A 27,937-nucleotide genomic window follows, 5' to 3' on the forward strand; every position below is an offset into this window, starting at 1 on the left:
TAAAGTCTCTCTCAATTCAGGACCCACTCAACGTGGAAGTGCAAACTCTTTTAGGGTGGTATTAAAATAGTAACAATAGCATAACAGCATGAGATAGCACACATCATAATGTAATAGCATTAAGTTACAGCTTAAGATTCTTTCCCAGTATGAATTTGTAGGCAGTGAAATCCTCCCCACCCCAAGCCAAATAGGTGGATGTTAGATTATGTGAATCTCATGGATAATGTGAATCTCTTTCATACTCAGTGAACCCCATAGGACAACTGATATTTCTTCCTAGCCCTTCGAGAACTAGCCATATGTCAGCGAGCACTCTCTCACTGGTAGCGGAAATGTTACAGACAGTATGGAGCTGCAATAGGCTGGGTGTATTTTCTACACAACTGATGTGAATCCTGTATGGATATTGGGAATAAAAAGCAGCATAAAAAGCAGACGCCTCCCTTACAGCCTGTGTTTGTAGCTCCCCATTACTCTCTATTCAGGGCAAATCCAGTGTGGACAGTATGGATGTACTGTAAACAGGTTCACACCTGCTGTCAAGTCCCTATCTGACAGCAGGAATCTATTACTGACAGCAGGAATCTATTACTGACAGCATATCCCTCCCTACCTCCAGTGTGAAAATGTCTCCTCTGCTTAAAAAAATCTCGCTTCCGCCAGGTGTAAACAACCACAAAGCGTACCCTCCATGGAATGCAATGTGAAGCCCCAAGGAAGCGTTGCATTTCCCCATCTCGTGCTTCTTCCCCCCTTCCTAGAGAGGCTACCAGAAAACTGCACCTTCCTAAATACCAAAATCTTGGAGGAGAAGACTCGTCCCCAGGGTCCCCAAACCCAGGCCGCGCGCACTGACTACACTGAAGCGCGCATCGTTCTACACGCGAACGTTCTTTCTCTGCCGGTGGCAACAGGGCTTTCCGCGGGGCCGCGCCAGACTTTCCGAGGTTGTTGATTGGTCACAGTCCTGGCCACCCGACAGCCAATCAAGCGGGGGAAAGGTGACATCACTTGCTCTCCTCCCCTCTCCCCCACCCCAAACTTCCCTACTCCTGGCTACCGACAGCAACAACCACGTGGGGGAGGGGTAACAGAGTAGAACCCGGTGAGGTCATTGCACCGCCCCGGCTGCTGCTGATTGGCTGCAGGGCTTGCGGGTGGCGGTTGGTTGCTCCTCGCACCTCCCCCTCGTGTCGCTACCGCCGCCACTGAGAGGAGCTACCCGCTACGCCAGAGCCGGGAATCTGGGTAAGTTGGGGCCCTGGGTCTAAGATGCTCTTGTTGCCCAGTGAGACTCAAGAGGAACTGCCCTTTGCTACTTTTTCTCCTTGCCCGGGTTCTTTGGTGCTCCAGGTACTCTGTCACATGGGAGTTGTAGTCTTCATTCTATTGTCGACTATGGGTACCGAGGCGTAAGAAGACTACCTTTCCCAGCAGGAATTGCGACTAGCCGGTCAACAAACGCTCAGGCCACGCCCCCTACGCCTGCTCATTGGACAACTCATCACTTAACCCCTCCTTCTTGCATCTCATTGGCTACTGTCCCTCACACAGGCTGGGTTCCGGCTTAGAGTGCGAGGCGACTGGGTACTGTATTCGTCATTCAGCACTAAGGAGACCTGCAATTGGTTAATGCTAGTGTCCATCACTTGTTGTGGGGCAGGGCCCTAGGCAGATCAGGCGGTCGTAGGCTCAGGTTGGTGTCGGTCCCAGAGGGAGGCCGGCCTTGGACTCTGGCCCCTCCCGCTAGCGCGGCCGGGTGGGCGCGATTGGTTGTAGCGGGCGTCGCTCGTCGTCTAGAGGCGGAGCCGACCAGGCTGCAAATATCTATTGGCCTAGGACGGCGCCGGTCAGCGGGGTTGTGGCCAGCGATTGGCTGGCTGCTCCAGCTGTTGCAGGTCCATTCACCATTTTGTGTGTTGGAGTAAAAAAAAAAAGGGAGAATCGAGAGGGAGAGCCGGAGGGGGGGCGGGGAGGGACCGGACCGGACCAAGCCGGGGCCACGGCCCCCCGCCCCGAAACCCCGCCAAGCCCGAGGTGAGGGGCGGGGCCAGGGCTGACATGGGCAGGGGGGATTTGGGGTGCTGGGGGCCGATAGGGGACAGGTGGCAGGGACGGGGAGCGGGTATGGGGGAAAAGGGGTTGATGGGATGGTGAGAAGGGGGGACAGAGTGGAGGAAGTGCTGAGGAGAAGGAGTGACAGAAAAGAGGTGACGGGGAGGCGGTGGTGGACAGAGAATGGGTAACAGGAATGGAGGGGTGACAGGACTAGATCGGGGTGACAGGACTAGATCAGGGTGACAGGGAGAGGGAGGGGACAGAGTTAGAGGGGGTGACAAGGAGAGGTGATGGAGAGAGAAGGTGACAGGTCTGGAGACGGGTGACAGGAGAGTGACTGGGAGGAAGAGGTGACAGAGTTAGATGAGGGTGACAAGGAGGGGGTCACTGAGGAGGGGGCCTAGCCTAGGGCCTGTGAGGAGGGAGGCAGAGATAGAGGATGGGAGGGAGAGCGGCAGAAAAGCTGGTGCCAGGAGGGCTGGTGGGAGCAGAGGGCTTGAGGCCCTTAAGAGCCAAGGCCTGGGCAGGCCTGGGCTTCAGGGGTTACTGCTTAGACTCTGAGGGAGGTGAAGGCCCACAGGGCCTTGGTAGGAGTTATTCAGAGTGGGGTGGACAAGAAGAGTGTAGGCCCCAGGGGAAGAAAGAGGCTTGGCTTCTGGGGTGAGAAGGCTGGATCAGGCAGCAGGGTTCAGGGGTGCCAGGTAGTGTGGTGGTAGGCCCTGGGTGGGGTATACAAAGGGTTGTGTGTGGGCAGGACTAGGGCCTGATCTCGGTCCCCAGAACAGTGGCCCAGCAGGACAGTGGGAAGAAGGTGGTGGTTGCTGCCCAATTCCTGGGTACTTGGGTGCCTGCCCAGGTGTGAGAAGCCTCAGGCTCTCCAGGCTCTGCCTATGAGGACCCCAGGATTGGCCCCAAAAACGGGCAGCCTGGTAGTGCAGCGTTCACAGGAGGAGCAGCAGGCCCAAGTAGAAGAGCATGAGGTCAGGGATCCTGTGGGAACCTGAAGATTGAGTCAGGGGTGCCTCTGATTGTGTTTGGTTTATGGATCTAGGCCTCCCAACCCTCCCAGAGCTCCCCTTTTGGTTCTCTTAGTCACTTCAGAGTAAAGTTTTTTTCCTTTTCTTTTCTCAGGGCAGCTTGAAAGGGGGCGGGCAGTAATGACTGTTCAGGAAGTGGGTGAGGTTGGCCTGCTGGGCTTGTCCTGCTTTCTTTGACCTTCTCCCACTTACCCCACCTGGTGTCCGAGGGCATATTTGGGGGTCGGGACCCAGCCACCTCAGCCACCCTGCCAGATGCAGCCCAGTCAGGGCGGGGATGCATGCAGGCCAGAGGGGGCACTGGGCCTGTTGGAATCACACTGAGTGCTGAGGGGGGGAGGGGCAGGCACCCATCCAGTGGGACAGCGAAACCCTGGGGTATAGCTCTGTGTCCCACTGTGTGATGATGTGTGTGTGCCTCTGTGTGTGTGTGTTCATGTGTGTGTGCTCATGCACGGCCCCGTGGCAGTGCTGGGTATGAGCTCTTGCCCCAGACGTGCCCCTGCCTGCTCCCTGCCAGGATCTGTGGAGATGGCTGTACCCGGCAGGCCTAGGGTGCAGAGCAGAGTGGGCAGCTGTCCCTCAGACTCTGAGCTGCCCACTCCTTCCCACAATGCCTGGCCAAGTCCAGCTGCCCGGAGTGGTTGGGGAGGGGATGGAGAGAGGCTCACTACAGCCCAGTCACCTCTCTTTCTGTGACCATGTGCCAGTGCATGTGTGTGCGACTGTGTGTGTTCTCTGGACGGTGACAGTGCAGTGCAAGGAAGAATGCCCTCTGGATCACGTGACAGGTGGTCCACTGAAATGGTTAGGAGCACAGACTCTGAAGCCAGATTGCCTGGGTTCAGACTCTGATTCTGCCACTTCCTAGCTAGATGAATGTGGACAAATTGCTTGTCTCTGTACCTCAGTTTCCTCAAGTAAACAGTGGGGCTGATAGTAGCACCTGTGTCCGAGGGCTGCTGTGAGGATGAAATGGGGTAATAAAGGCAAGTTTAATCCAGGGTTTGGCACCAAGTGAGTGTTCATAGGCATGAACTGTTATGGCTTCTCACATACCCTAGGGGTGTGTGCATGCTGTCGTGTCCTCTGCAGAAGGTTCCCAGGGAGCCAGAGTGTATCATTCAGGGGACATGGCTGCTAGTCTGTGTCTGGGTGTGGATCAGGGGCCCACCTGAGTTGAAGACAGCCAGGAGGGAGGTCATGGATTAAGGTGGTGGTCTTAGCAAGTGGGAAGCCTTGGAGAAGGTTGGGTCTTGGGGGATTCCTGAGTTGCTTCCAATGATCCCTGGCTGCCTTCCCACCCTGCAGGTGGACAAAAGATGAAGCCAATGAAGAAGACTTGCACTGGCCTCCCAGGTGTTGGAAGTGGCGGCAAGTCCCCACCGTCCACCAGGGCCAAGGCCCTGAGGCGGCGAGGGGCTGGGGAGGGTGACAAGCTAGAAGAGGAAGACGAGGAAGCACAGCAGCATCAGGCAGGGCCAGAAGAGGCTGAGGAAGGGGAGGAGGAGGAGGCTGAGCGGGGCCCTGGGCCTGAGGGGCTGCCCCTGGAGCTGCATGCTGATGACCCAGCCCCAGGCCCAGCCGAGGACCCCAAAATAGAGGGGGAGGCAGGCCGCTGGGAGCCCTCACTCAGCCGAAAGACAGCCACATTCAAGTCGCGAGCACCCAAGAAGAAGTATGTGGAGGAGCATGGGGCTGGCAGTGGCAGCGGCGGGGCATCCGGGGCCCCTGAAGAGCGGGCACGGACCCCAGAGGAGGGCGGCACCTTGGGTGTGCCTCCCCGGCCACCCACGTCCACCCGTTCCTCCTCCACTGACACAGCCAGTGAGCACTCGGCAGACCTGGAGGATGAGCCTGCTGAATCCTGTGGGCCAGGCCCCTGGCCCCCTGGTAGCACCAGTGGTGGCTATGATCTGCGGCAGCTGCGGTCTCAGCGGGTGCTGGCCCGGCGTGGGGATGGCCTCTTCCTGCCGGCTGTGGTGCGTCAGGTACGCCGAAGCCAGGACCTGGGTGTGCAGTTCCCCGGGGACCGTGCCCTGACATTCTACGAGGGGGCACCCAGCAGTGGTGTGGATGTAGTTTTGGATGCCACGCCGCCACCAGGTGCGCTGGCAGTGGGCACTGCTGTCTGCACATGTGTGGAGCCCAGCTTGGCTGCCTACCGTGAGGGTGTGGTGGTGGAGGTGGCCACCAAGCCAGCTGCCTACAAGGTGCGCCTCAGCCCTGGCCCCAGCTCCCAGCCAGGCCCACCAGCCACCCTACCACAGCCCCCACAGCTACCACACCAGGAGCCTGAGGAGGCCGTGTGGGTGGCCCGCTCCAGCCTGCGCCTGCTGCGGCCCCCCTGGGAACCTGAGGTCCTGCCACGGAAGCCCCCAGGGGCCTCTGAGGAGGAGGAGGTAGAGCCAGGAGCAACCCTGCAACCCTGCCCTGCTGCCCTGGACCCCAAGCAGCCGGAGGATGCTGAGGTCTCCAAAATTAGTTTTGGTGGCAGCCTGGGGCCTTGTGAGGAGGGCGAGGAGAAGCATCCACCAGCCCTGGGCACCCCAGCTCTGCTCCCACTGCCCCCGCCCCAGCTCCTGTCACCGCCCCCCAAGTCCCCAGCCTTTGCAGGCCCAGGCCGCCCTGGTGAGCAGCCTTCCCCCTGCCAGGAGGGGAGCCAGGGTGGCAGCCGGAGCAGCAGTGTGGCCTCTCTGGAGAAGGGGGCTGCACCAGCCGCCCGGGCCCGCACACCACTGACGGCTGCTCAGCAGAAGTACAAGAAGGGAGACGTGGTCTGCACACCCAACGGAATCCGCAAGAAGTTCAATGGCAAGCAGTGGCGTCGGCTGTGCTCACGAGATGGCTGCATGAAGGAGTCTCAGCGGCGGGGCTACTGCTCCCGCCACCTGTCCATGCGAACCAAGGAGATGGAGGGCCTGGCGGACAGTGGCCCAGGTGGGGCTGGGCGGCCAGCTGGTGTGGCAGCCCGTGAGGGCAGCACTGAGTTCGACTGGGGTGATGAGACATCGAGGGACAGTGAGGCCAGCAGTGTGGCAGCCCGAGGGGACTCACGCCCACGCCTGGTGGCCCCTGCCGACCTGTCTCGCTTTGAGTTCGATGAGTGTGAGGCTGCTGTGATGCTGGTGTCCCTGGGCAGCTCGCGCTCGGGCACACCCTCCTTCTCCCCAGTGTCTACACAGTCACCCTTCTCCCCGGCCCCATCACCTTCCCCGTCGCCGCTCTTTGGTTTCCGCCCTGCCAACTTCAGCCCAATCAACGCCTCGCCAGTCATCCAGCGCACTGCTGTTCGCAGCCGCCACCTGAGCGCCAGCACCCCGAAGGCAGGTGTGCTGACACCACCAGACCTGGGCCCCCACCCACCGCCACCTGCCCCTCGAGAGCGCCATTCCTCCGGCATCCTACCCACTTTCCAGACCAACCTGACCTTCACCGTGCCCATCAGCCCCGGGCGGCGGAAGACAGAGCTGCTGCCCCATCCAGGGGCACTGGGGGCCCCTGGTGCCGGGGGTGGAGGAGCCACCCCGGACTTCCCCAAGAGTGACAGCCTAGACTCTGCTGTAGACTCAGTGTCTCACACACCTACACCCTCCACACCAGCCGGCTTTCGGGCTGTCTCGCCTGCCGTGCCCTTCTCCCGCTCCCGCCAGCCCTCACCATTGCTGCTGTTGCCCCCACCTGCTGGCCTGACCTCGGATCCTGGGCCCTCTGTACGCAGGGTGCCTGCTGTGCAGCGGGACTCACCCGTCATTGTCCGTAATCCTGACGTGCCACTGCCCTCCAAATTCCCTGGGGAGGTGGGCACTGCTGGTGAGACACGGGCTGCAGGAACTGGGCGGGGCTGCCGAGAGACCCCAGTGCCCCCTGGGGCAGCCAGTGGGAAGCCTGGCCTGCCCCCACCTCTGCCGGCCCCTGTGCCCATCACTGTGCCTCCAGCTGCACCAACTGCCGTGGCCCAGCCAATGCCCACCTTTGGCCTGGCATCCTCACCCTTCCAGCCAGTGGCTTTCCACCCCTCACCTGCTGCCCTGTTGCCTGTCCTGGTGCCCAGCAGCTACACCGGCCACCCTGCCCCCAAAAAGGAAGTCATCATGGGCCGGCCTGGGACAGGTAAGGGGTTCAGGTGGGTGGGCTGGGTAAGGGCTCATTTTGAACAAGGCTACTTATGAACTGGCTCTCAAGAGAGTGGAGCTCCTCACCTCAGGAGGGGTTCAAGGGGAGGCTGGCCTCCTCTCTGTACAGATGTTTCAGTGGGAATTCATGTGTCAGGCAAGGGACTGGACTTTGGAGGTTCAGTGCGTTGTTTTCAGAAGCCTCCTGTTGGAAATGCCTTCTCAAGGGGTCCATCAGTCAGCAACCTTACCTGAGTGCAGGGGCCCCCACAGAGCCCATGGGGTAATAAGAGATGGTAATCATGATGGCAGTTCCCAAGTGTGGCAGACTGGCAGGGGCTTCACCATGATAAGCACTGAGTGTGGGTTATCTCACCCAAACCTTATACCCACCCCATAACGTAGCCCGCCCAGCATATTGGCCCTGTTCTAAGCCCTTTTCAGATACTAGCTCATTTAGTTATCCCAACAGCCCTGATAGGGTTCACAGTTATGCTCATTTAGAGGAAACTGAGGCCAGGTTAGTAACTTGCCCAGGGTCACATGGCTAGTAAATCTGGAGCCAGCCTTCAAACCCTGGCAGGCTGGCTAGTGTCTGCTTGGCCACAGTGCTGGGTTACGGATGGGAAGACAGGGCTCCAACAGGTCCTTCTGCCTGGAGGTGGCAGGACCTAGACTGCAGCTCTCACCTTCGCCACTGCACCCTGTAAATCTCATAGCTGTGGTCAGTGCCACGAGGGGGCTGGGAGTGTGCGGCACATGCCTCCAGGTGTGAATTTAGTCTGGCTGCCCTCAGGACAGGGTGTTAAACCCAGGAGTTGAAGGATGAGCACCCATGAGGTAGAGGGACCTCCTAGAGGCCAATGGGAAGGCTCCAAGGCCAGAAGGTGCACAGTGGAGGAAAGCCAGTGTGGCTGGAGGATGAGGGTGAGGAAAGCCAGGGGGTTAAGATGGTGCGTGAGAGCCAGGGTCCCAGGCCAGGCCATGCCTTGTTGGAGCACCTCTCAGGGAGGATGACAGACCCATCGTCAGCTCCTTCCCTGACATCTATTGCTTATTTATTATTCCACTGTTGACTGGCCCTCCTTTTTGCCTGGCCCTGCCCTGGTTGGTGCTGTGGATATAGCCCTAACTTCACAGGGCTTATGATCCCTGGAGTGGACAGAGCTGTCCCCAGGGAGTGACTGTGCAGAGTGTCAGGGATGGGAGAAACCCAGGAGGCTGTGGGAAGTCAAGGAGGGCTTCTTGGAGAAGGGGCTAGGGTCTCTGAAAGGAGAGCTGGGTGTGCAGAAGTGAGCCTGGCAAGACTGGTAGGAGATACCTTCAGGCAGAGGGAAGAGTTTGCAGAGACCTTGAGGATGTACTGTGATGGGTGAATTCTAGTCCCTGAGACCAGAAGCAGGGAAACCAGGGAGGAAGGAAGACAGGGTATCATCTGGGTAGGAGGTGCTGTGGCTTGGGCCAGGGCAGAGGCCAATGCAGGAAAGAGTTCTGGCTCTGCCCTCACAAAGCTCCAGCCCAGACCCCAGGCACAGGAACACAGGGACACGGACTGTGCTTGCCCCTCATGTTCATATACTGAGGCTGTGAGTGTGTTTTTTGCCCTGCCCCCAACATTTTTTACATTTGTTATTGTAGTTGATCAGAGCAAAATTCCACAGAAGTGGGCACAGCAGGGATTTCTGTCCTTAGGCAGATGACAAAACCGATGCAGGACTCTAGCCATCCCCCTCACCCCACCCCCTGCATGCCTACAGCTACCGACATTGCCCTCATAGCATGGGCTCATGTACCCTCACTGCTGCCCCATGGGGAAGGATGGCACTGATGCAGGTGACTTGAGGCCTGCCAGGGCAGGCTCCATAGGGGTTCCTGCCACCATTTTCCAGATGAGGAAAAGTGACAGAAGAAGAGTTCCAACTGAAGTCACCCAATCAGGGAGGGGCAGGACTGGGCCATGAACTATGTCGATCTCTAGATGATAGGATTCTCACTACTGGGAGGTTACAGTAATAATAATTTATTGGGCACCACCCATACATGTGCCTGGCACGCTGCTCAGTAATGCTGACTGTGCATTTATTCACAGCATCCTTACAGTACTCCAGAGGGTCAGCACAACTGTGAGTTCAGTGGAGAGAGGAGGAAACTGCAGCCCAGGAGGTTAAGTGGCTTGTGCAAGGTCACTCAGCTAGAAAGAGGGAGAGCTAGGATTTGAACCCAGGCTGTCTGGTTCCAGAGCCCAGGCTCTTAAGCAGCCTCAACAGTAGTGATGGTAACAATCACTCTTTTTTAAGAATTGACCAAGTGCCCAGCTGCAGGCATGGACGGCGCCGTCTCATGGAATCCACTCAATTTTCTGAAGTAAAGGTTCCTTGCCTTGTTGTCGGGGTGTGTTGGGGGTAACTGAGGTTCAGGGAAGGGAGGCCTCTTGCTGGAGGCTGCTTGGTCGTCAGAACTCGTCCAGTGCCTGTCCTGGCGGTTCTGAGCAGCACCTCCCTGACAACACCCATGCTGAGGTATCCAGGCTGCCCTCAGGTTCCCAGCCTGCAGGCCCTTTTGTTCATCCCCCAGAGGCCTCCCTAGACCCTTGGAAGGTAGGCACCTTAGGACCTTCTTTCTCCGAGGCCCAGATAGGGCAGGCTGTACCCAGTGGCGTAGTGAGGCTCTAGTCCTGGCCCCTTCTGCCTGCCCAAGCCAGGGCCTGACCCTCACTCAGGGCAGCAGGTGTGAGGGGGCGGCCCAGGGCAGCCTGCCTGCTCCTGCCTGCTCCTGCCCCCCGCCAGGCATTTGCTTCCGCTGGGGGACATGCCGGGGCAGGCGGCCGGCATTCTCCACATTCTGTGCATGGCCAAGCCAGCCAGCTGCCATTGCCACCTCCCTCTGACTCTTCCCGCCTCTCCCGAGAGAGGAAGCTGCCCCAGGGCCTGCCGGCCCGGCCCAGGAGACCAGATGTCTCAGGCCCATTCCTGGCACAGCCTCCCTTCCAGCTCCTGGCTTCTGCCTGGCTTCCCCAAATTGATAGGCCATGCCCCTTCTTTTGGACTTCTGTCTGCCCATCTGCCTCTCCTTGAGCCTCTGTCTATCTGTCTCCCTTCCTGTATGTCTGTCTCTGAGTCTTTATCTCTGGATTTTTGTTGTGTGACTCTCTGAGTCTAGCTCTTTATACCCTCCTTGGTTTGTCTCTCCATGGACATCAGTCCTTGTCTGAGCTTTCATCCCACCTTCTTTCTGTTTTGGCCCCCTGTCTCGGGACCCTGTGTCTCTGGGCCAGCCTTCTCCCTATCTTTAGATAGACTTGCTGCCCCCATCCTAGCTTTCCACCTCCACCCTGTACATTTCAGGTCCTCTGTTCCTGTAGGTCAGTGGATAGCTGCTAAGCACCAGGTCCCCTACTCCCTTCTTGGGGAGTGTTGGGAGGTCATCTAGGCCTACGAACCCCTTCTTGCTCCTTGACAAATTGACTGTCCACCACTGTCCCTGAAACCTGCTGCAAGGTGGTTGGGAGCCATTCTGCAGACCCATCTACATCCAACCACCTGTTCCCAAGACAGGCAGGAAAGTGGGGGCTGCATGACCAAGCTAGAAGATCCGGCTGTGGGGGAACAGCAGGAAAGCAGCTCCTGTGCCTACCCACCTGCTTGAGCGCATTCCAGATCCCCACTCCATCCCCCTGCACCTTTCAGGAGACATGTTTGGTGCCAGCTCCATCTAACGGAGTCCTGCATACAGTCCACCCAAACAGGAAGGACCTCAGAGACCAGGCAGTATCCTTGGGCATGTGGGGAAAATGAGGCCCAAAGAGGGCACAAGGGTCTCCTGACTCCCCAAACCCAGATCCAGATTCTGCCTACCAGAATTTTCATTTTGTCTCAAACACTGAACCCCATTTTTCCCACCAGAAGTCCCTTTTTATCCGGCCACCAGGCCCAGGCTGAGCAGCCCCAGGGTAAGTGGGTAGGGAAGGCAGACATGGATGATGGCATAGGAGAGGAGATACAGAGTCTGGTAGAGCCAGAGGTCAGAGATGATTCTGGCTCAGTGCTGGGTGATGGAGGTTCAGGTAGGCTTCTCATTGGAGGTGACATTTGAGCTGAAGCATAAGGAATGGGTGGATTTCAGGGTAGTGAAGAAAGGGAAGGGTGATCCAGGTCAAAGCAGTCATGGGAGCAAAGGCCAGGAGGGGTTAAAGTGCATGACCTTTGAGTGGCTAGTTGAGGCCAGAGCTGACACTACAGCCTTGGCTGGGCAGAGGCATGCCACAGAGGGCAGGTCTAGCTTTGGCTAGCCTTCAATGCTGGCTAATGAAGAGCTAAGAAAAGGTTTAGAACAGGGCAGGGAAAAGGTTGGAGCTGGGTGTCAACGATCCCTGGAGACTGCCTGAAGAGGAAAGAGGCCTAGGCTGGGAAGAAGACGGTGACTCGCGGGGAAGGAGAGTAGGGCGTTTTGAGATAACAGGAGTCTTGGAGACTTCGTGAACACCGCCAGCACCGGGCCATGCGAGGGATCAGGCTGCCTCCTGGCGGCGGCGGGCGACAGCACAGCCGAAAAGCGCATGCGCAGCAGTGGGTAGTGGTTGTGCAGCCCGGAGTCCCCGGCGCCCGGGCATTAATGACTCCATTAGTGGCCAGGAGGGAGGCGCATTAGCGGCGGCGACGGCGTCTGGCTCCCATTACCACCGGCGGCAGCGGCTGCACCGCAGGCGGCTGGCCCCTGGCCCGTCGCGTCGCTGCCTCTGCCCGCACTCCGTTTGCTGTTCTCTCTCCACACGGGGTCTGGGCCAGAGATCCCCATCTCCCTATTTCGGTGGAAAAGCCGATTGTAAAGGCAGGGAGACTTGGGTTCAAATCCCGACCCTGCCACTTTCTGACTACAAGGCCCTGACCACCTCTGAGCGTGTTTCTTGCGAAGCAGCCAGGGAAGAGGTGCAAGACAGCCTTTGAAGATCCGGACTGGCACCTGGTGCGGGCAGTGCCCAGGCCCCGCCGGCACTTAGGGGAGCAGAGGGGTGGTGGTGGTTCCCGCGCCCTAGAGGGTAGGCACCGGGCGTCGGGTTTCCGTCCTTTCCATTGGCCGCCGTCGCACTCGCCAACGCCGATTGGCCGAGACCGCCATTCCCCAACCCTGCGCCATTAACCCCTGCGCGGCCGCGCCCTCGGGCTGGGTGCCGGAGCCCCCCTGACTCCCTCTTCTAGACAGCTCGGGTGCCAGCTGGCCCGCACCCCGCCGCGGCCCGCGTGGGTGTCAGGCCGGCCGGGCTCCCTCCCGCCCTTCCAGCACAAAGCGGCTTTGTGGGGCCCGCCGGGGGCTGGCGGGGGGCCAGGAGGCGAGTGGAAAATCTCGTGAGCGCGGGGAGGGGAGGAGAACGTAGGGCGGCGCCCCCTCCTCTGCCCGGACCGTGGCGCCTCCCTCAGCCCGCGCCGACCAACCCTCCCAGGCCTGGCGCCTGTACTATACCCCCCTTCCCCCGCCGCGCCTCCCACCCCCAAACCCATATCCCTCCCTCGGTCCTATCCCGCCTGTGTTCGATCCCTGGGGACCCTCCCCCACACCTCTGCCTGCCTCTTTTTCCCTCTTAGTCCCCCTGCCTACCCCAGCCCCACTCAACACTGACTCACCCCGGCGCTATTTTTAGGCCCCCATCCCTACAGAGCCGCACCAGCCCAATCCTGGGCTCGTTCCCCAGGCAACCCTGGCCGTCGCCGACGCCGCCCGGGGTGGGTGGGTGGGTGGGTATGTGGAGAGCGGGTGAGGGGAGCTGGGGACACGGGTGGTGAGCCGAGGCGGACCGGGCCTGGAGAGTAGGGTGGGGAGCCGCGGGCGGCAGGGGCGGGGTGCCTCCAGGGCTCAATAAACGGGCCGTGAGTTCAGAGCGTGTCTGCCTGTCCCTCAGTCTGTCAGCATCCCTGGCTGTACGCCCCAGGCCTCTGGGCAGGCCTCAGCCTGTACCACCCTGGTGGCAGTTGGTGTCTGGGCTCCCTGTCCCCAGGCTGGGTGGGGTAGTGCTGTCTGGGCAGTTCGGGGGCCAGATCTCTTGTGGAGTTATGTGGTAGTGCAGGGGGTGGCTGCACCGTAGTTCTGCTTAGTACCTTCCTTGAGTAAAGAATAGCGTTGACTCCCTCTCAGATGTGGCTGAGGCCCTAGTTTGGGGAACCCTCTCCACATTTTCCAACTAGGGAGACCCCAATGAAAGTTGGAGATGGCTGGAGAGTTGGAGCTGTCTGAGGGGGGATAGGACCTGCTTCCTTTTCTCCACTCCTAGTCACCCCCACCCAGGGTTCCTCCACTCCAAACAATGGAAGCTAAGAATAGGGCTGGCCCAGTGCCCAGGGCAGGGGGGGCCTTCCCGCCTGGATTCCGGCCCCTCCCAGGCTGGGCCCCCACTTGGCTGTACCTTACCCTGTAAGGGGCCTCTTCCCATCCCTCCTATGTAGGCACTGTGTCTTCTACCAGATGTGTAACCCTCCCAGATGTGCGGGGCCTTCTTTCCTTGCTGTGCCAGGCCTAGCTTTTTTCTCACCCAACAGAAGTGGGTGAGCAGGGGAACACAGTTCTGAGCTCTGTCTCTGGGCTGCATTGCAATGGGGAAAGGGTTAATTTGCCAGTAGGTGACTCACTGGTAGGGAGAGGAGGGGGCAGTGGTGGTGGAGATAGTGGGTCACATTGATTTCAGCCTTGATTTCTGCCTCACATTGCAGTCCCTGGGGCAGTGAGGTAATGGAGGGTCTGAGCCTCCGGCTGCACAGGGAGGAGGGGGCAGTCACCTAAGAGTCCTTCCAGTGGCCCCTCCAGGCTCACAGCCAAGTGTCTGGCCCTGCTGTCTCTGGAGGTCAGAAGGCTATGGACCTCCCTTCTGCTTTGGGCTCAGGTTACAGTGTTTTACCCCCTCTCCATGCCTTTGGCTCTATCAGTGGATGGGGCAGGCTCGAAAAAAGGTTTGTCTGTGCCTGTCAGCCCCTCTTGTATAGGAGCCCAGTCTTGGTCTGTCTGAGGCTGGGCCACCTTTACTTGTCCAGGTGTGGTCCCAGAGCCTCTCTTGGGTGATCCAAGACCTCTGCCTCTGCATGACCCTTGCCTGCATATGTGCCCTCTGACCTTTCTGTAGTTCACAGTCAGTATCACTGTCTGACCGCATTCCCAGACCTCTGAGAAGTCTGTCTACCCTGAGGTTAAATTTTCAGTAGTGAGAAGAGCACTTGAGTTGGAACACTGGGCAGTTATGTTCTGGCTGTATGACCTTGCACAATTTATTCAATTTCCCTGAGCCTGGTTTTCTCATCTGAACAATGGGTATAATAAAGTGTACCTCCCCTAGTGGTTGTGAGAATTTAGTGAACAGGATAATATATACAGGCTCCCAGCACAGAGCAGCCCCAGAGTTAGTTTATTTTCTTCCTCTTGGCCCTTTTCTGGAAGGGGTGGCTTCTAGCCTAGAATGGTAGGGCCAGCCCATGGTGGTGTTTTGTGACTCCCTGTCTTCTACTCTGTGGTAGAGGGCCTTAGGGGGTTGTTGAATGTCAGGTGAGGTAACTGAATGACAGTGAATTGCCATGGCACTCTGTAATCTTGATGTGCTTGGGTACTGAAGAAGTTGGTGCTCACCAGAATAAGTTTATATAGTGTGTGGGGTCAGTTATTAGGGCATCTGTGAGAATTAGCCTGTGTTGGGGATGGGGGTGCCAGGAAGGCTGTATGAGTGTGTGAAGATAAAAGAGAGTGTGGTTGTGAGGGAAGGATGTGGGGTGTATGTGATGGACACAGCACAGTGGATGTGATGAGGTGTGTGATTGTTCTGTTGGCGTTTGCATGATTCATGTGGGCTAGTGGGTGTGATTGAGAATACAGTTGCTGAAGCATGTGTGACAGGGTGTGTGAGATGGGTGATGTGAAGGGGATGAGTGAGAACGAGTGTGTGTGACGGTGGGTGGGGAGTGATGGATCCTGAGTGTGAGAGGTAGTACATACATGTGAGCAGGTGTTTAAGGTGTGTGACCATGTAAGACCGAGGATAGATGTGACTGTGTGGGGTGTGTATAAGATAATAGGTGTGACAGGAAAGTCTGGAGGGGGGAGGGAAGAGAGAGAGAGAGATAGAGAGAGAGTGTGTGTGTGTGTGTGTGTGTGTGTCCGCTGTGAGTTGGAGGAGTGGCTGGCCCAACCCTACCGCGTAGTTCGTCTGCCTTGCGGGACCATGCGCGCCCAAGCGGGCGTGAGAGGAGGGCCGATCCGCGCGTGAGCGTGTTCATCGCGTGGACTGGACACACAGACCACCACACACAACTACGGAGCCTCCGCAGCACGGCGCCCCGAACCGCCCCCCTGGCTCGATGCCTTTACTGCAGTGCGCCCTCCCTACCACCTTCCTCCCGCGGTTCCGCCCAGGGTCGGCTTGGAGCCAACCGGAGCCCGCCCCGCCCTGCTCTTATTTGCATATGACTGACGTTCCCCCGGGGCGGCCAATGAGGGCTGGCGCGGCGGGGCCTGACCCGCGCGCGGGGACGGCAGCCAATGGGCTCACGCGCGGGGGGCCGGGCTTGCGCGGAAGGCCGCGGGGGAAGCGGGGAAGGGGCGGGGGGAGGCGCGGCGGGGGGAGGGGAGTGCGTAGTAGTGGCGGGGCGGGGAGGCGGCGGTGGTTCGGCGCGGGGCTCGCTCGGAGCGGACGGACGCACGCACGCTGGTCCGTCTGCCCACCCGGGGCCGGAGGTCGACCCTGCCCTGAGCCGCGGGCCAGGGAGGCGGGGCGGCGCCGCAGGCTGCCGGGGCGCGCGGGGCCAGAGCCGTTACCCGCCGGAGCTGCGAGGGAGGGAGGGAGCGAGCGAGCGAGCCAGCGAGCTGGGAAGGGAGGGGGGGTCGCCCCCGCGCACGCGCGCCCCGCCCCGCCAGCCCCGCCCGCCGGGCTCGCGCGGGAGGAGGGAAAGGGAGGGGGCGGCGCCGATGGCCCCAGTGCCGCGCGCCCCGTGACGGCCCCCGCGCGCGCGCCGGGGGGCGGGGCGGGGCCGGCGCGCTCTGACCTCCCCCGCCCCCTGGGCGGTGGGAGGTAGGAGGCTCTGTGCGCAGGCGCGCCCGGCAGAGACCCCCGCGTGGGGAGGCCGGAGGGGGGGCGGCGTGGGGGGGGGGGCATGCGGCGACGGCCTCCAGCTCCCCCCGGGCCCGAGCGGCGACGGCCGAGGAGCCGGCGGCGGGCGGAGCGGCGGCGGCCGCTGAGGAGGCGCGAGCCCCGGCCGGGCCCCCCCGTGCCGGACCATGTACTCAGCCCACAGGCCCCTGGTGCCCGCGTCCGGCGCGGCCTCCCGTGGCCTCGGCATGTTCGGTCAGTAGCTCCTGGGACTGCAGGGGTCAAGGTGTCGGGGTGCTGAGTGCGAGTAACGGTGAAGGGGGGAAGAGTACGGGAATGATAGAGGCAGAGTAAAGGGATGACGAAAGTTACAGAGCTCCGCTGGGCCAAGTGGTTAGTGGCGGCAGGTGGGAGTGTAGCAGAGTAATGGGAGTAGGGAGTAGCTGGGGACAGCTGTGGTGTTTAGGTGATGGGGTGGAACAGGTCAGTTGTCATTGGAGGTGAGGGGCGCAAAGGAACTGGCATCAGAGCTTGGATTAGACTAGCAGTAGCGTGAGATCTGCTGGCTTTAGGTGTGGAATAGAGAGGGGGAAGGGATTGAATAGCGGGGCTGAGAACAGACAAGGTTTAGGAAGTGAGTGAGGTGCTCTTCGCTGAGAACAGAGTGATGGGTTGGAGTGTTTGTAATGTGCTTTGTGGAGAGAGAGAGACCCAGGAACCTGGAGGGGCAGTTCCAAAGGGCTGTTCCCCCATTGTCTGCTGGGCCCCTTCTTCCCCACCCAGCAGAAGATAGAAAGCCACCATGGGAAAGATCTTTGTGAAGAAAAGGGGAGGTCCAGGACCATGGGGGCTGTTATGGGGTTGGAGGGCTGAGCAGGCTTTTGGATCGCCAGTGCTCCAGGGGTAGGGGATCGGGGTCATCATACCATTTTAAGTCTGGCTTCCTTATTTCTTTTCTGTTGCCTTGATGTCTACTTTTTCTTTTGTCAGAAGTGGGGGGGTTACCCGAGGTCAAATTGATCAGGATCAGGGTCAGACCTGGAAGGATGGAGACCAGGGCTAGGGCGTTTCCCTCCTCTCCTCTCTTCATCTTCTTCCCCTCGCAGGGGCCTCCTCTGCTGGTTCCACTTCCCCCCAGGGAGCCAGCAGAGAGGGAGGCCCAGGCCTGCCATAGGAGTCCAGCCAGGGGTGGGTCCCAGCCTTGGGCTTGCCCTCCTACTGCCCAACTCCTGGGGCTGGTCCCCGGGTCAGGGAAGTGCATTCCTGTGCATCTTCTCAAGAAAACAACCTGGCGCTTTTGCCTTCCCTGTGCAGAGACTTGTAACAGTTCTCTTGTCTGCTCCATTGTCTGTGCTTTTTCTTCTGAGGAGTTTACCACACCCTCCCCTCTTTCTGGGCCAACAGGCTGGATGTTACACTAAAGATAAGCTCAGGGGTTTAGAGGGAGGGAGGCTGGAGGCCTCTTCATGGACTGTAGTTTCTCTTTGGGGAGGAAGGGGAGAGATGCTGCAGCCACCTGTGTCCAGCTAGGGAAGGGCAGGTCTGGCTCTCAGGCCTGTGATAGGAGGGAGGCAAGGAGAAGGCCCTGAAACCCTATGCCCTGTGTGTAGTGGAGAGAGGAGGGAAGGGGAGAGGAGACCAGGCCACCTGCTTCAGGAAAGAGAGTGTGAGGCCAGGGTGAGCGGCTGGCTAGCTATATCAGGTGGCAACATGGGTGCTGGCAATGTGGCATAACTTGGGTGGATCCCAGCCCTGCTGAGGTTTTAGGGCCTTGGGAGTGTGAGATGGCAGTTGAACATGGCCTGGTTTGTGATAGGAACCAGTCGTTTTGCTGGCCTGGTCTCTGGTGGCGCGGCTGGTAGAGGTGGGGGAGGGAGTGGGGCATGAGGACTATTTCTCTGCTCAGCTTCTGTTTTCTTTTTTACAAACCTAAAAACCCTTCAGGGAGGAGTTTTTCCTGAGTGATGATGCATGCATGAGGCTCCGGGGAAGAGGGTGTAAAGGAGGGGTGGAACCACCTTGTTCAGGGCAGAAAAGGGCTGGAGTTGGGGGTCAAGGCCAAGGTCTGCTGCACAGCTCAGTTGGCTCCTTCTCACAGTGTGGACAAACGTGGAACCTCGCTCTGTGGCCGTGTTCCCCTGGCACTCCTTAGTCCCCTTCCTGGCCCCCAGCCAGCCTGACCCCTCTGTGCAGCCAAGTGAGGCCCAGCAACCTGCCAGCCACCCAGTAGCCTCCAACCAGAGCAAAGGTGAGGGGTGGGGGGCTGTGGGAAGGCATGGGATGGGGTCAAGGTGGCCCAGGAGCCCTCTGATCCGCCTCTCTACCCCCAGAACCTGCTGAGTCGGCAGCTGTTGCTCATGAGCAGACACCAGGTGGGATAGGAAATGCTGACCCTGGGCGGCCCCCTGGAGCCACTTGTCCTGAGAGCCCAGGGCCCGGACCTCCCCACACTTTGGGTGTGGTGGAACCTGGAAAGGGCCCCCCTCCTACCACTGAGGAGGAGGCTCCTGGCCCTCCAGGAGATCCCCGGCTGGACAGTGAGACAGAGAGTGACCATGACGATGCGTGAGTGCCCTGAGGCTTGGGATGGGGGGTGGGAGGGTTGGCCAGAGACACAGCTCTAACTGTCCCTGCCGCTGCTGCTGTAGCTTCCTCTCCATCATGTCTCCTGAGATCCAGTTGCCTCTGCCTCCTGGGAAACGCCGGACCCAGTCCCTCAGTGCCCTGCCCAAGGAACGGGACTCATCTTCAGAGAAGGATGGACGCAGCCCCAACAAGGTGCCTCACTCCCACCTGTCCCAGCTCACCCTGCACTGCCCATGTCTGTCTCCTGGGTCCTTCCTGACCATCCCACTTGGGCCTGTGTCCACTGCAGCGGGAAAAGGACCATATCCGACGGCCCATGAATGCTTTCATGATCTTCAGCAAGCGGCACCGGGCCCTGGTCCACCAGCGTCACCCCAACCAGGACAACCGGACCGTCAGCAAAATCCTGGGCGAGTGGTGGTATGCCCTGGGGCCCAAGGAGAAGCAGAAGTACCACGACCTGGCCTTCCAGGTAATGTCTCCTCCCCTTGGCTCCTCCCCAGCTTCCTCGAGGGGGGCTGGTGAGTAAAGGGTCTCCCTGCCCTCTCCTGCCAGGTGAAAGAGGCCCACTTTAAGGCCCATCCAGACTGGAAGTGGTGCAACAAGGACCGGAAGAAGTCCAGCTCAGAGGCCAAGTCCACAGGCCTGGGGCTGGCAGGAGGACACAAGGAGACGCGGGAGAGGAGCATGTCGGAGACGGGCACTGCGGCTGCCCCGGGAGGTGTGTCAGCCCCTTGGCTCTCCTGCCCACCACCTTCTTCTCTGAGAGCCGCCAACTATTTCTTTGGTCACTCACCCCTACTCCAGAAGCTCCTAGATGCCTTATCATGTTTATTTGATGACCCTTACCCACAAAAGAACTGGCAGTTGTCTCGTGCAGGAGCCAGGGAGGTCCAGACAAAATTTCCCAGCAACAGCCTCATTACTAATTGCCATTTAGAGAGCGAATTTATTACATATTAGGCACCAAGAGGAGGGTGATCTTCAGTGCTCAAAACCATACCGCATTTTCTAGATGAGGAAAGTAAGACTCAGAGAATCAAAAATCACGTGCTCAACATCACAGAAAACCAGTAAGTGGCAGAGCCAGAATTGAAGTCCTATTTTGGCTGGCTTCCAAGACCACAGTTGGAAGCCCCTCATTGGCTGCTTTTATGGACCAAGGTTGTCTCCTGTGCCTGGCACCGTTCTGAGGCACTTTTCTGGAGTGATCTTGTGGGTGTGGGCCTGCAACTCTATGACAGGATGTCACTTCCTGAGATGCAGGAACGGAGGTGCAGATAACTGATGCCACACATACTTCCAGGCTTTCTTGCTCTCAGAAGGGCTGCCTTCTGAGGAGCAATGAGCTTGCTCCTTGCAACCCCAGATGTCAGGAACCAATGGGAAGTGCTGGACTGGTGGCTGGTATCTTTTCTGCCATGTGGCCCAGGAATTCCAACCTGTTTCTGCCCAGTACCTAGAAATATCTATGGATGCCAGAGCCATTCGTGGCGTTGGGAAGAGCCTTTCTGACTGTAACACACCTCTCCTGCTCTACAGTGTCCTCGGAGCTCCTGTCCGTCACAGCCCAGACACTTTTGAGCTCGGATACCAAGGCTCCAGGGAGCAGCTCCTGTGGGGCAGAACGCCTGCATGCCATTGGGGGACCCGGCTCTGCTAGGCCCCGAGCCTTCTCCCACAGTGGGGTCCACGGCCTGGATGGTGGGGAAGTCGATAGCCAGGCACTACAGGAACTGACTCAGGTCTGAGGTGCAGGCCACGGGGTCAGGAAAGGTAGGCAGGGAGGGCTGTCCAGGGTGACAGCCCAGGCTGAACTCTCCCTGTACCTGCTCTGCAGATGGTGTCTGGCCCTGCATCGTACGCTGGCCCAAAGCCTTCCACCCAGTATGGGGCTCCAGGCCCCTTTGCCACCCCTGGTGAGGGAGGTGCCCTGGCAGCCAGTGGACGGACTCCACTGCTGCCCACCCGGGCCTCCCGTTCCCAGCGTGCAGCCAGTGAGGACATGACCAGTGATGAGGAACGCATGGTCATCTGTGAGGAGGAAGGGGATGATGATGTCATTGGTGAGCAGTGGCAGGGCCCAGAATCCTGCCTAGGGAACAACAGGCTGACGTTAAGAGGGTGGGCAGAGATTTGATCCAGACTCTTGGTCTTCTTTTTCTTTCCTTCCTCCTCTGTTTATGATTATGGGCATATTCAGGTCGGGCCCTACTGGGAAAACTCAGCACTGCCCTCAGGAAGCCCCTGGCCAGGCAGGAAACTGGGAGGACACAGGCATGTCCAGGCCACCGGAGACAGTATTAGATGCTGTTAACCAAGGGTTCCTAGGCTTCCCTGTCGGGCAGGTGGGCTCACCCTGGGCTAAGGAACAGCATTCCTGGGCAACACTTGCAGCTGGCTTGCGGCAGAGCTGAGTCCAGAGCCGGGGCTCATGGGCAGCCCCTCATCCACCCCCTTTGCCAATGATAGTCTCTGCCCTCTTTCAGCTGATGATGGCTTTAGCACCACTGACATTGACCTCAAGTGCAAGGAGCGGGTGACCGACAGCGAGAGTGGAGACAGCTCTGGGGAGGACCCAGAGGGCAGCAAGGTGAGGGCTTGGGATTTGGTGCTGTCTAGTTACACTCACTTCTAGGATGAGGGAATACCTGTGCCTGTGTGTATTGACCAAGGGAGAGACTAAGGCCCAGAGAGGAGAAACTATTTGCCCCATGGAGAATTGGGTCAAAGCCTTGGATCAGTCAGGGCCTTGGACTGACCTGGCTGTCATGTGGTTTGGGGATGGGCGGCGTGTGGGTACCCAGGCTACCCTGACATGGTTGTATCTTCCTTCTTCCACCCAGGGCTTTGGCCGGAAGGTGTTCTCACCTGTGATCCGTTCCTCCTTTACCCACTGTCGTCCATCACTGGACCCTGAGCCCCCAGGGCCCCCGGATCCACCTGCAGCCTTCAGCAAAGGCTATGGGCCCACCCCATCTTCTTCTTCATCCTCACCTGCCTCCTCCTCAGCCTTGGCAGCCACCTCCTTCTCACTCGGTTCAGGGACCTTCAAGGCCCAGGAGTCAGGTCAGGGCAGCACAGCAGGCCTACTACGGCCCCCACCCTGTGGGGCTGGGGGCCCAGCAACTCCTTCCAAGGCCACCCGGTTCCTCCCAACGGATCCTGCCACTTTCCGGCGTAAGAGACCTGAAAGCATAGGGGGCCTGGAGCCACCAGGCCCCACAGTCATTGCTGCACCTCCTGGTGGGGGAGGAAGTGTCCTACAGACGCTGGTCCTGCCCCCTAACAAGGAGGAGCGAGAGAGCAGCGGAGCCCGTATGTCCTCGGCCCCAGCCCCATCTCTGGCCTATGGGGCCCCAACAGCCCCCCTGTCCCGCCCAGCTGCCACCATGGTTACCAATGTGGTGCGGCCTGTCAGCAGCACTCCTGTGCCCATTGCCTCTAAGCCCTTCCCCACCTCTGGCCGGGTGGAAGCATCTCCAAATGACACAACAGGTTCCAGGACTGAGACAGTTGCTGGGTCCCGGGCTCCTGGGGGTTCCCCACTGGGTGTCAGCTTAGTGTATTCGGACAAGAAGTCTGCAGCAGCCACCTCGCCAGCCCCACATCTGGTGGCTGGGCCCCTATTGGGCACTGTGGGGAAGGCACCTGCCACTGTCACCAACCTGCTGGTGGGCACTCCTGGCTATGGGGCCCCGGCGCCCCCTGCTGTCCAGTTCATTGCCCAGGGGGCCCCTGGCAGTGGGGCTGCTGCAGGCTCAGGAGCAGGTGCTGGGAGTGGCCCCAATGGGCCAGTGCCCCTGGGCATCCTGCAGCCAGGTGCCTTGAGCAAGGCTGGGGGAATCACCCAGGTGCAGTACATCCTGCCCACGCTGCCGCAGCAGCTTCAAGTGGCACCTGCCCCAGCACCAGCCCCTGGGACCAAGGCAGCAGCTCCCGGCGGCCCTGCGCCCACCACCAGCATCCGTTTCACCCTCCCACCGGGCACCTCCACCAATGGCAAAGTCCTGGCTGCCACCGCACCCACTCCTGGAATCCCTATTCTGCAGTCCGTACCCTCCGCCCCACCCCCCAAAGGTGAGGCCTGTCCTGGCAGTACAGGGAGAGGGGCCCTCTGTCTGTTGGACTCCCTTGTAACCTCTCTTGGCTCTTGACTTGCAGCCCAGTCTGTTTCTCCTGTGCAAGCCCCACCCCCAGGTGGCTCAGCCCAGCTGCTACCTGGGAAGGTATTAGTGCCCCTGGCTGCCCCTGGCATGTCAGTGCGAGGTGGAGGGGCTGGGCAGCCACTGCCCCTAGTGAGCCCACCTTTCTCAGTACCTGTGCAGAATGGCGCCCAGCCCCCCAGCAAGGTAAGAGCACCCTGGCTGTGGCCTGACCTGTCCTTTGTTCCTCTCCTTGGTGTTGGTCTTTATGTTCTGTGATTTCTGTGTTTGCCTTTCCTTCAGTCTTTCCGCTTTTTCTTCCTTTTTGTCTGTCTCTCTGGAACCATTTCTGGGACCCTGTCTTGCCACCTTCCTCGATGGTTGTGTACATCCCGATTCTCCTTGTAGTGTCCGCATCTTGGTCCTTCTCTGTGTCCCCCATCTTTTGCTTTCTTCTCTTCGTCTCTTCTTTCCTATTTTGATTCCAAACTCCATGTTCCTTATCTTTGCTAAGACATACCTTCCTAGGTCTTGGTCTTCCCTTGCCCTATTCTGGGTTCCCAGCTTATCCAGCCTGTGGGTGCCCTTGCCCACAGATCATCCAGCTGACTCCGGTGCCTGTGAGCACACCCAGCGGCCTGGTGCCGCCCCTCAGCCCAGCCACGCTCCCTGGACCCACCTCTCAGCCTCAAAAGGTCCTGCTGCCCTCTTCTACCAGGTAATGGCCAGTGAGCCCTCACCCAGAGACCAGCCCAGGGAAGGAGCTGGGTGGGGCAGACTCGCCTCACTCCTCCCCTTCCTCTCCCTGCCGCAGAATCACCTATGTGCAGTCAGCGGGTGGGCACGCGCTGCCCCTGGGCACCAGCCCTGCATCCAGCCAGGCTGGAACAGTCACCTCATACGGGCCCACAAGCTCCGTTGCCCTAGGCTTCACCTCGCTGGGGCCCAGTGGCCCTGCCTTTGTGCAGCCCCTGCTTTCAGGTGAGGGGTGACCTGGCAGGCTGAGCTGGGGACCCAGGGTTGGGCCAAGGCAGCTGAGGCCCTAACTTGGCCCCTGCCTCTCCTTTTTCCCTCTTCACAGGCCAAGCGCCACTGCTGGCTCCTGGCCAGGTGGGCGTGTCACCAGTGCCGAGCCCCCAGCTGCCTCCCACCTGCGGAGCCCCTGGAGGTCCCGTCATCACAGCATTTTACCCTGGCAGCCCTGCTCCCACCTCCTCAGTGCCCCTGGGCCAGCCATCCCAGGCACCCCCAGGCCTGGTCTATACTGTGGCCTCCAGCACAACCCCACCTGCTGCCACCATCCTACCCAAGGGCCCATCAGCCCCAGCCACTGCCACCCCAGCCCCTACCAGCCCTTTCCCTAGTGCCACAGGTGGGTGTCGGGCCAACTCAGGGTGGGATGAGTTGGGTGACCCAGGAGATGGGCTCCAGTCAGGCCTGGCTCAGCCAATGCTCTTTTCTCCACCAGCAGGTTCCATGACCTACAGCTTAGTGGCCCCCAAGGCCCAGCGGCCCACACCCAAGGCCCCCCAGAAAGTGAAGGCGGCCATCGCCAGCATTCCCGTGGGTTCCTTTGAGGCAGGTGCCCCAGGGCGGCCAGGTCCTGCACCCCGGCAGCCTTTGGAGCCTGGTGCAGCCCGTGAGCCCCCTGCCCCCGAGTCTGAGCTTGAGGGGCAGCCTACGACACCAGCCCCCCCACCGCCCCCAGACACCTGGGTTCCAACAGCCCGGAGCAGCCCCCCGCCGCCCCTGCCTGCTGAGGAGCGGACGAGCACCAAGGGCCCTGAGACCATGGTGAGTGCTCAGCAGGCCTGGGGGCTCCTGCTGCTGTTTGGCTCTGCCCCTCAGTCCACTGTCTGCCTTTCTGTCCTGCCCCTCTTCCCTGCATGCCTGTCTGGATGTGCCCTTGTCGGGAGGGGGATCACTTCTGTCCCTCCTGCTCATGTGTATGACCGGGCCTTTTCCAAGGCTCTGCAGCTTGGGTGGCCCGCATCCATCTCTTTGTGTTTCTGGGTTTTGCCCCAGTAAGTCTGAACCCAGTTTCTCCATCTCTTCACTGTCCCCACCACAGGCCAGCAAATTCCCTAGCTCATCTTCAGACTGGCGAGTTCCTGGGCTGGGCCTAGAGAGCCGGGGGGAGCCTCCCACCCCCCCCAGCCCAGCCCCAGCCCCTGGCAGTGGCGGTGGCAGTGAGGGCAGCAGCAGCAGGGCAGCCGGGGACACCCCCGAGCGCAAGGAGGCAGTTGGTACCGGAAAGAAGGTGAAGGTGCGGCCCCCGCCCCTGAAGAAGACCTTTGACTCTGTGGACAAGTGAGCACAGGCTGGGATTTGTGGCGGAGTGTGTGGGGTTGGTGGGAGATGGGGCAGTGCAGGCTGGGACAGGGGAAGTGACTCTGCCAGCCCTCCAGCAGGGTCCTGTCGGAGGTGGACTTTGAAGAGCGCTTTGCAGAGCTGCCTGAGTTCCGGCCTGAGGAGGTGCTGCCCTCGCCTACCCTGCAGTCTTTGGCCACTTCACCCCGGGCCATCCTGGGCTCCTACCGCAAGAAGAGGAAGAACTCCACCGGTAGGCGAGCGTGGGGCCCTGAGGCAGGAGGGGGATAGACTGGGACTGAGTACTGAGCCTGCTTCTGTTGGGCCAGACCTGGACTCAGCCCCCGAGGATCCTACCTCACCCAAGCGCAAGATGAGGAGACGCTCCAGCTGCAGCTCGGAGCCCAACACCCCCAAGAGTGCCAAGTGCGAGGGGGACATCTTCACTTTTGACCGCACAGGTGCTGTTGTGGTGGGCAGAGCTGGGGGGGCCCCAGGGCTTGTAAGAGGGGTGGGGTTTCAGGAACAGCTTAGAGATGGGAGAGGTGGGGTAGGTGGTGCTGAAAAGGACAGTGGGTGAAGGGCAGGTTCTAGAGTCCCAACAGGCCCCGACATTGCTGGGTAACCTTAGATGAGTCCCCTCTCTGAACCCTGTGAGAGTCGGGGCAGAGGGGCAGGGTATGCAGCAGCCTTGACTATGCCCCCTATGCTGCTCCCAGGTACAGAAGCTGAGGATGTGCTCGGGGAGCTGGAATATGAGAAGGTGCCATACTCGTCACTGAGGCGCACCCTGGACCAGCGCCGGGCCCTGGTCATGCAGCTGTTCCAGGACCATGGCTTCTTCCCATCAGGTGGGCACATCTCAGAGTATTAGGGGGCACTTGAAGGGGATCTGCCAGCTTATCTCACCCTGCCCTCCCCATCCCCCACCATCCACTTCTGTTCCCAGCCCAGGCCACAGCAGCTTTCCAGGCCCGCTACGCAGACATCTTCCCTTCCAAGGTCTGTCTGCAGTTGAAGATCCGTGAGGTGCGCCAGAAGATCATGCAGGCAGCCACTCCCACAGAGCAGCCCCCGGGAGCTGAGGCCCCCCTCTCTGGACCGCTCCCCACTGGCACCACTGCTGCCTCTGTCCCCACTCCCAGCCCTGCTGGGGGCCCTGACCCCACCTCACCTGGCTCGGACTCTGGCACGGCCCCAGCTGCCCTGCCACTGCCTCCACCCCCAGAACCAGGACCTGGACAGCCTGGCTGGGAGGGGCCCCCCCAGCCCTCTCCTCCACCCACTGGCCCCTCCACAGCTGCCACAGGCAGGTGAAGAGCCTGTGAGAAAATCCCAGGACCCACAGTACCCCTCCTCAGGTCATGGACAGTATGTAGGTGGCAGGAATTGGGGGCAGGATGGTTACCTCCTCCCCAGTAAAGCCATTTCGTCCTTTCTAGTTTGGGGCGGAATGAGACCTGCTCCTCTTGTCTCCCTCTCCTACCCCCACAGTTCCCTCTCTTTGATGGGGGACAGCTGAGGGGAAGCAGGGGACAGTCTCCCTCCACCAAGCCCCTGTACATAACCTGGAGTGTGTTACCTTCGGACCTTTTCACTTGGACTTTATGCAAAATGGCTCCTGTGAGGGCTGCAAGCTGGAGGGTCGTGTGGGCGTAGGCCTTCGGCCACAGGAAGATGCCTGTGGAGTTAAGGGGAGTTCATGCACCCCTTTTTTCCCCAGAGGGGCTGGACTCAGGTTAGTTTGGGGGTGGGGGCTCCTGCACTTTGCCACAGGCATGGGGAGGGTTCTTTCCCCACCCCCTCTGCCCTCCCAACTTGGGTTGTACTTTCTAAGAAGGTGATTTCCCCCTTCCCTGTCCCCATCCCCAGAACAAAACATGTTGATCATGTGCAATATTTCTTACTGTGCTGAGAAGCCGAAATGACCGAGATTAAAGCTGTTTAACACACCTGTGTGGCTGCCCACTCTTAAAAGGAGAGGTGTGGGTACCAGTCTTATCTTCAGATGGAACTACACTTTCCTCCCACTGGGTGAGGGAAGCAATTCCAGGGCCACCACCTCCCCATCAGAGGGTCCCTTTGGGCCAGCATTCCTGACTTGCTGTGGACTAGAGGTGCTGTTTCTCCAGTCCTGGTGTTGTGGAGTCATGATGCCTGCTCTGCCCCTTTCACAGCCATCCAGTGTGCATGGGCTTAGGGAGGGCCTGAGATGTGAGGCTGCAAGACGGGCAGTTCACCCTTGAAGTTCCAGTTGGACCTGAGACATCTGAGCCCAGAGGTGGCACTGGGCCAGGAGGCCAGTCTGCCCAGAGTACTGAGTTGTTCTCGGTTCCCCCTGCTGCCCCCACATGGCCTGAGCCAGCACTGCACCCAGGCCAATGGGAGCCTCTCCTGGGGAAACCACTCTCAGCTTGTGGACAGTGCCCCTCTGGGGAGACAGATACCCATACCCTTGTGGAGGGATGGTTGCTGAATGGGAGGGTCAGGAAGATTCCACAGGAAGTGGTATCTAAGCTAGGACCAGAGCACCAGAAGTTCCAGCCAAGTAAAAAGCATAGGCAGGGATTGGAGAGCAGCTTCAGGTGGGTTGTGATGGTGTTGGGTCACGATGTTATAGAATTCTTG

General features: G+C 59.7%; 1 protein-coding gene across 7 annotated transcripts; it reads left to right on the forward strand.

Annotated features, from left to right (window-relative positions):
* Positions 1-1,128: 1,128 nt before the first annotated feature.
* Positions 1,129-27,261, forward strand: CIC (capicua transcriptional repressor). Of its 7 annotated transcripts, none has more exons than XM_036896437.2 (21): positions 1,129-1,251; positions 4,410-7,211; positions 18,367-18,516; positions 18,599-18,833; positions 18,917-19,046; positions 19,144-19,326; positions 19,410-19,575; positions 20,397-20,599; positions 20,695-20,920; positions 21,344-21,447; positions 21,701-22,934; positions 23,019-23,206; positions 23,596-23,717; positions 23,814-23,980; positions 24,081-24,371; positions 24,468-24,793; positions 25,071-25,309; positions 25,408-25,562; positions 25,639-25,770; positions 26,029-26,160; positions 26,259-27,261. In XM_036896437.2, exons 2-21 carry the CDS (start codon positions 4,421-4,423, stop codon positions 26,624-26,626), a joined length of 7,542 nt encoding a protein of 2,513 aa, XP_036752332.2. In that variant the 5' UTR covers positions 1,129-1,251; positions 4,410-4,420; the 3' UTR covers positions 26,627-27,261. The 7 variants fall into 7 exon arrangements, with proteins under 7 accessions (XP_036752332.2, XP_036752331.2, XP_036752334.2 ...); XM_036896436.2 differs by lacking the exon at positions 1,129-1,251 and adding an exon at positions 1,899-2,040; XM_036896439.2 differs by lacking the exon at positions 1,129-1,251 and adding an exon at positions 1,899-2,040 and having other exon boundaries at positions 25,411-25,562.
* The last annotated feature ends 676 nt before the right edge of the window (positions 27,262-27,937 follow it).

This window comes from Manis pentadactyla, chromosome 15, assembly GCF_030020395.1.
Source record: "Manis pentadactyla isolate mManPen7 chromosome 15, mManPen7.hap1, whole genome shotgun sequence".
Taxonomy (NCBI): domain Eukaryota; kingdom Metazoa; phylum Chordata; class Mammalia; order Pholidota; family Manidae; genus Manis; species Manis pentadactyla.

Bases quoted from the DNA above. Each gene is read 5' to 3' on its own strand.
- CIC (XM_036896437.2), top strand. From the start codon at position 4,421: ATGAAGCCAATGAAGAAGACTTGCACTGGCCTCCCAGGTGTTGGAAGT. The intron at 23,207-23,595 runs GTAAGAGCACCC...CCTTGCCCACAG, and splicing joins GCGCCCAGCCCCCCAGCAAG to ATCATCCAGCTGACTCCGGT. The intron at 25,771-26,028 runs GTGCTGTTGTGG...TGCTGCTCCCAG, and splicing joins CTTCACTTTTGACCGCACAG to GTACAGAAGCTGAGGATGTG.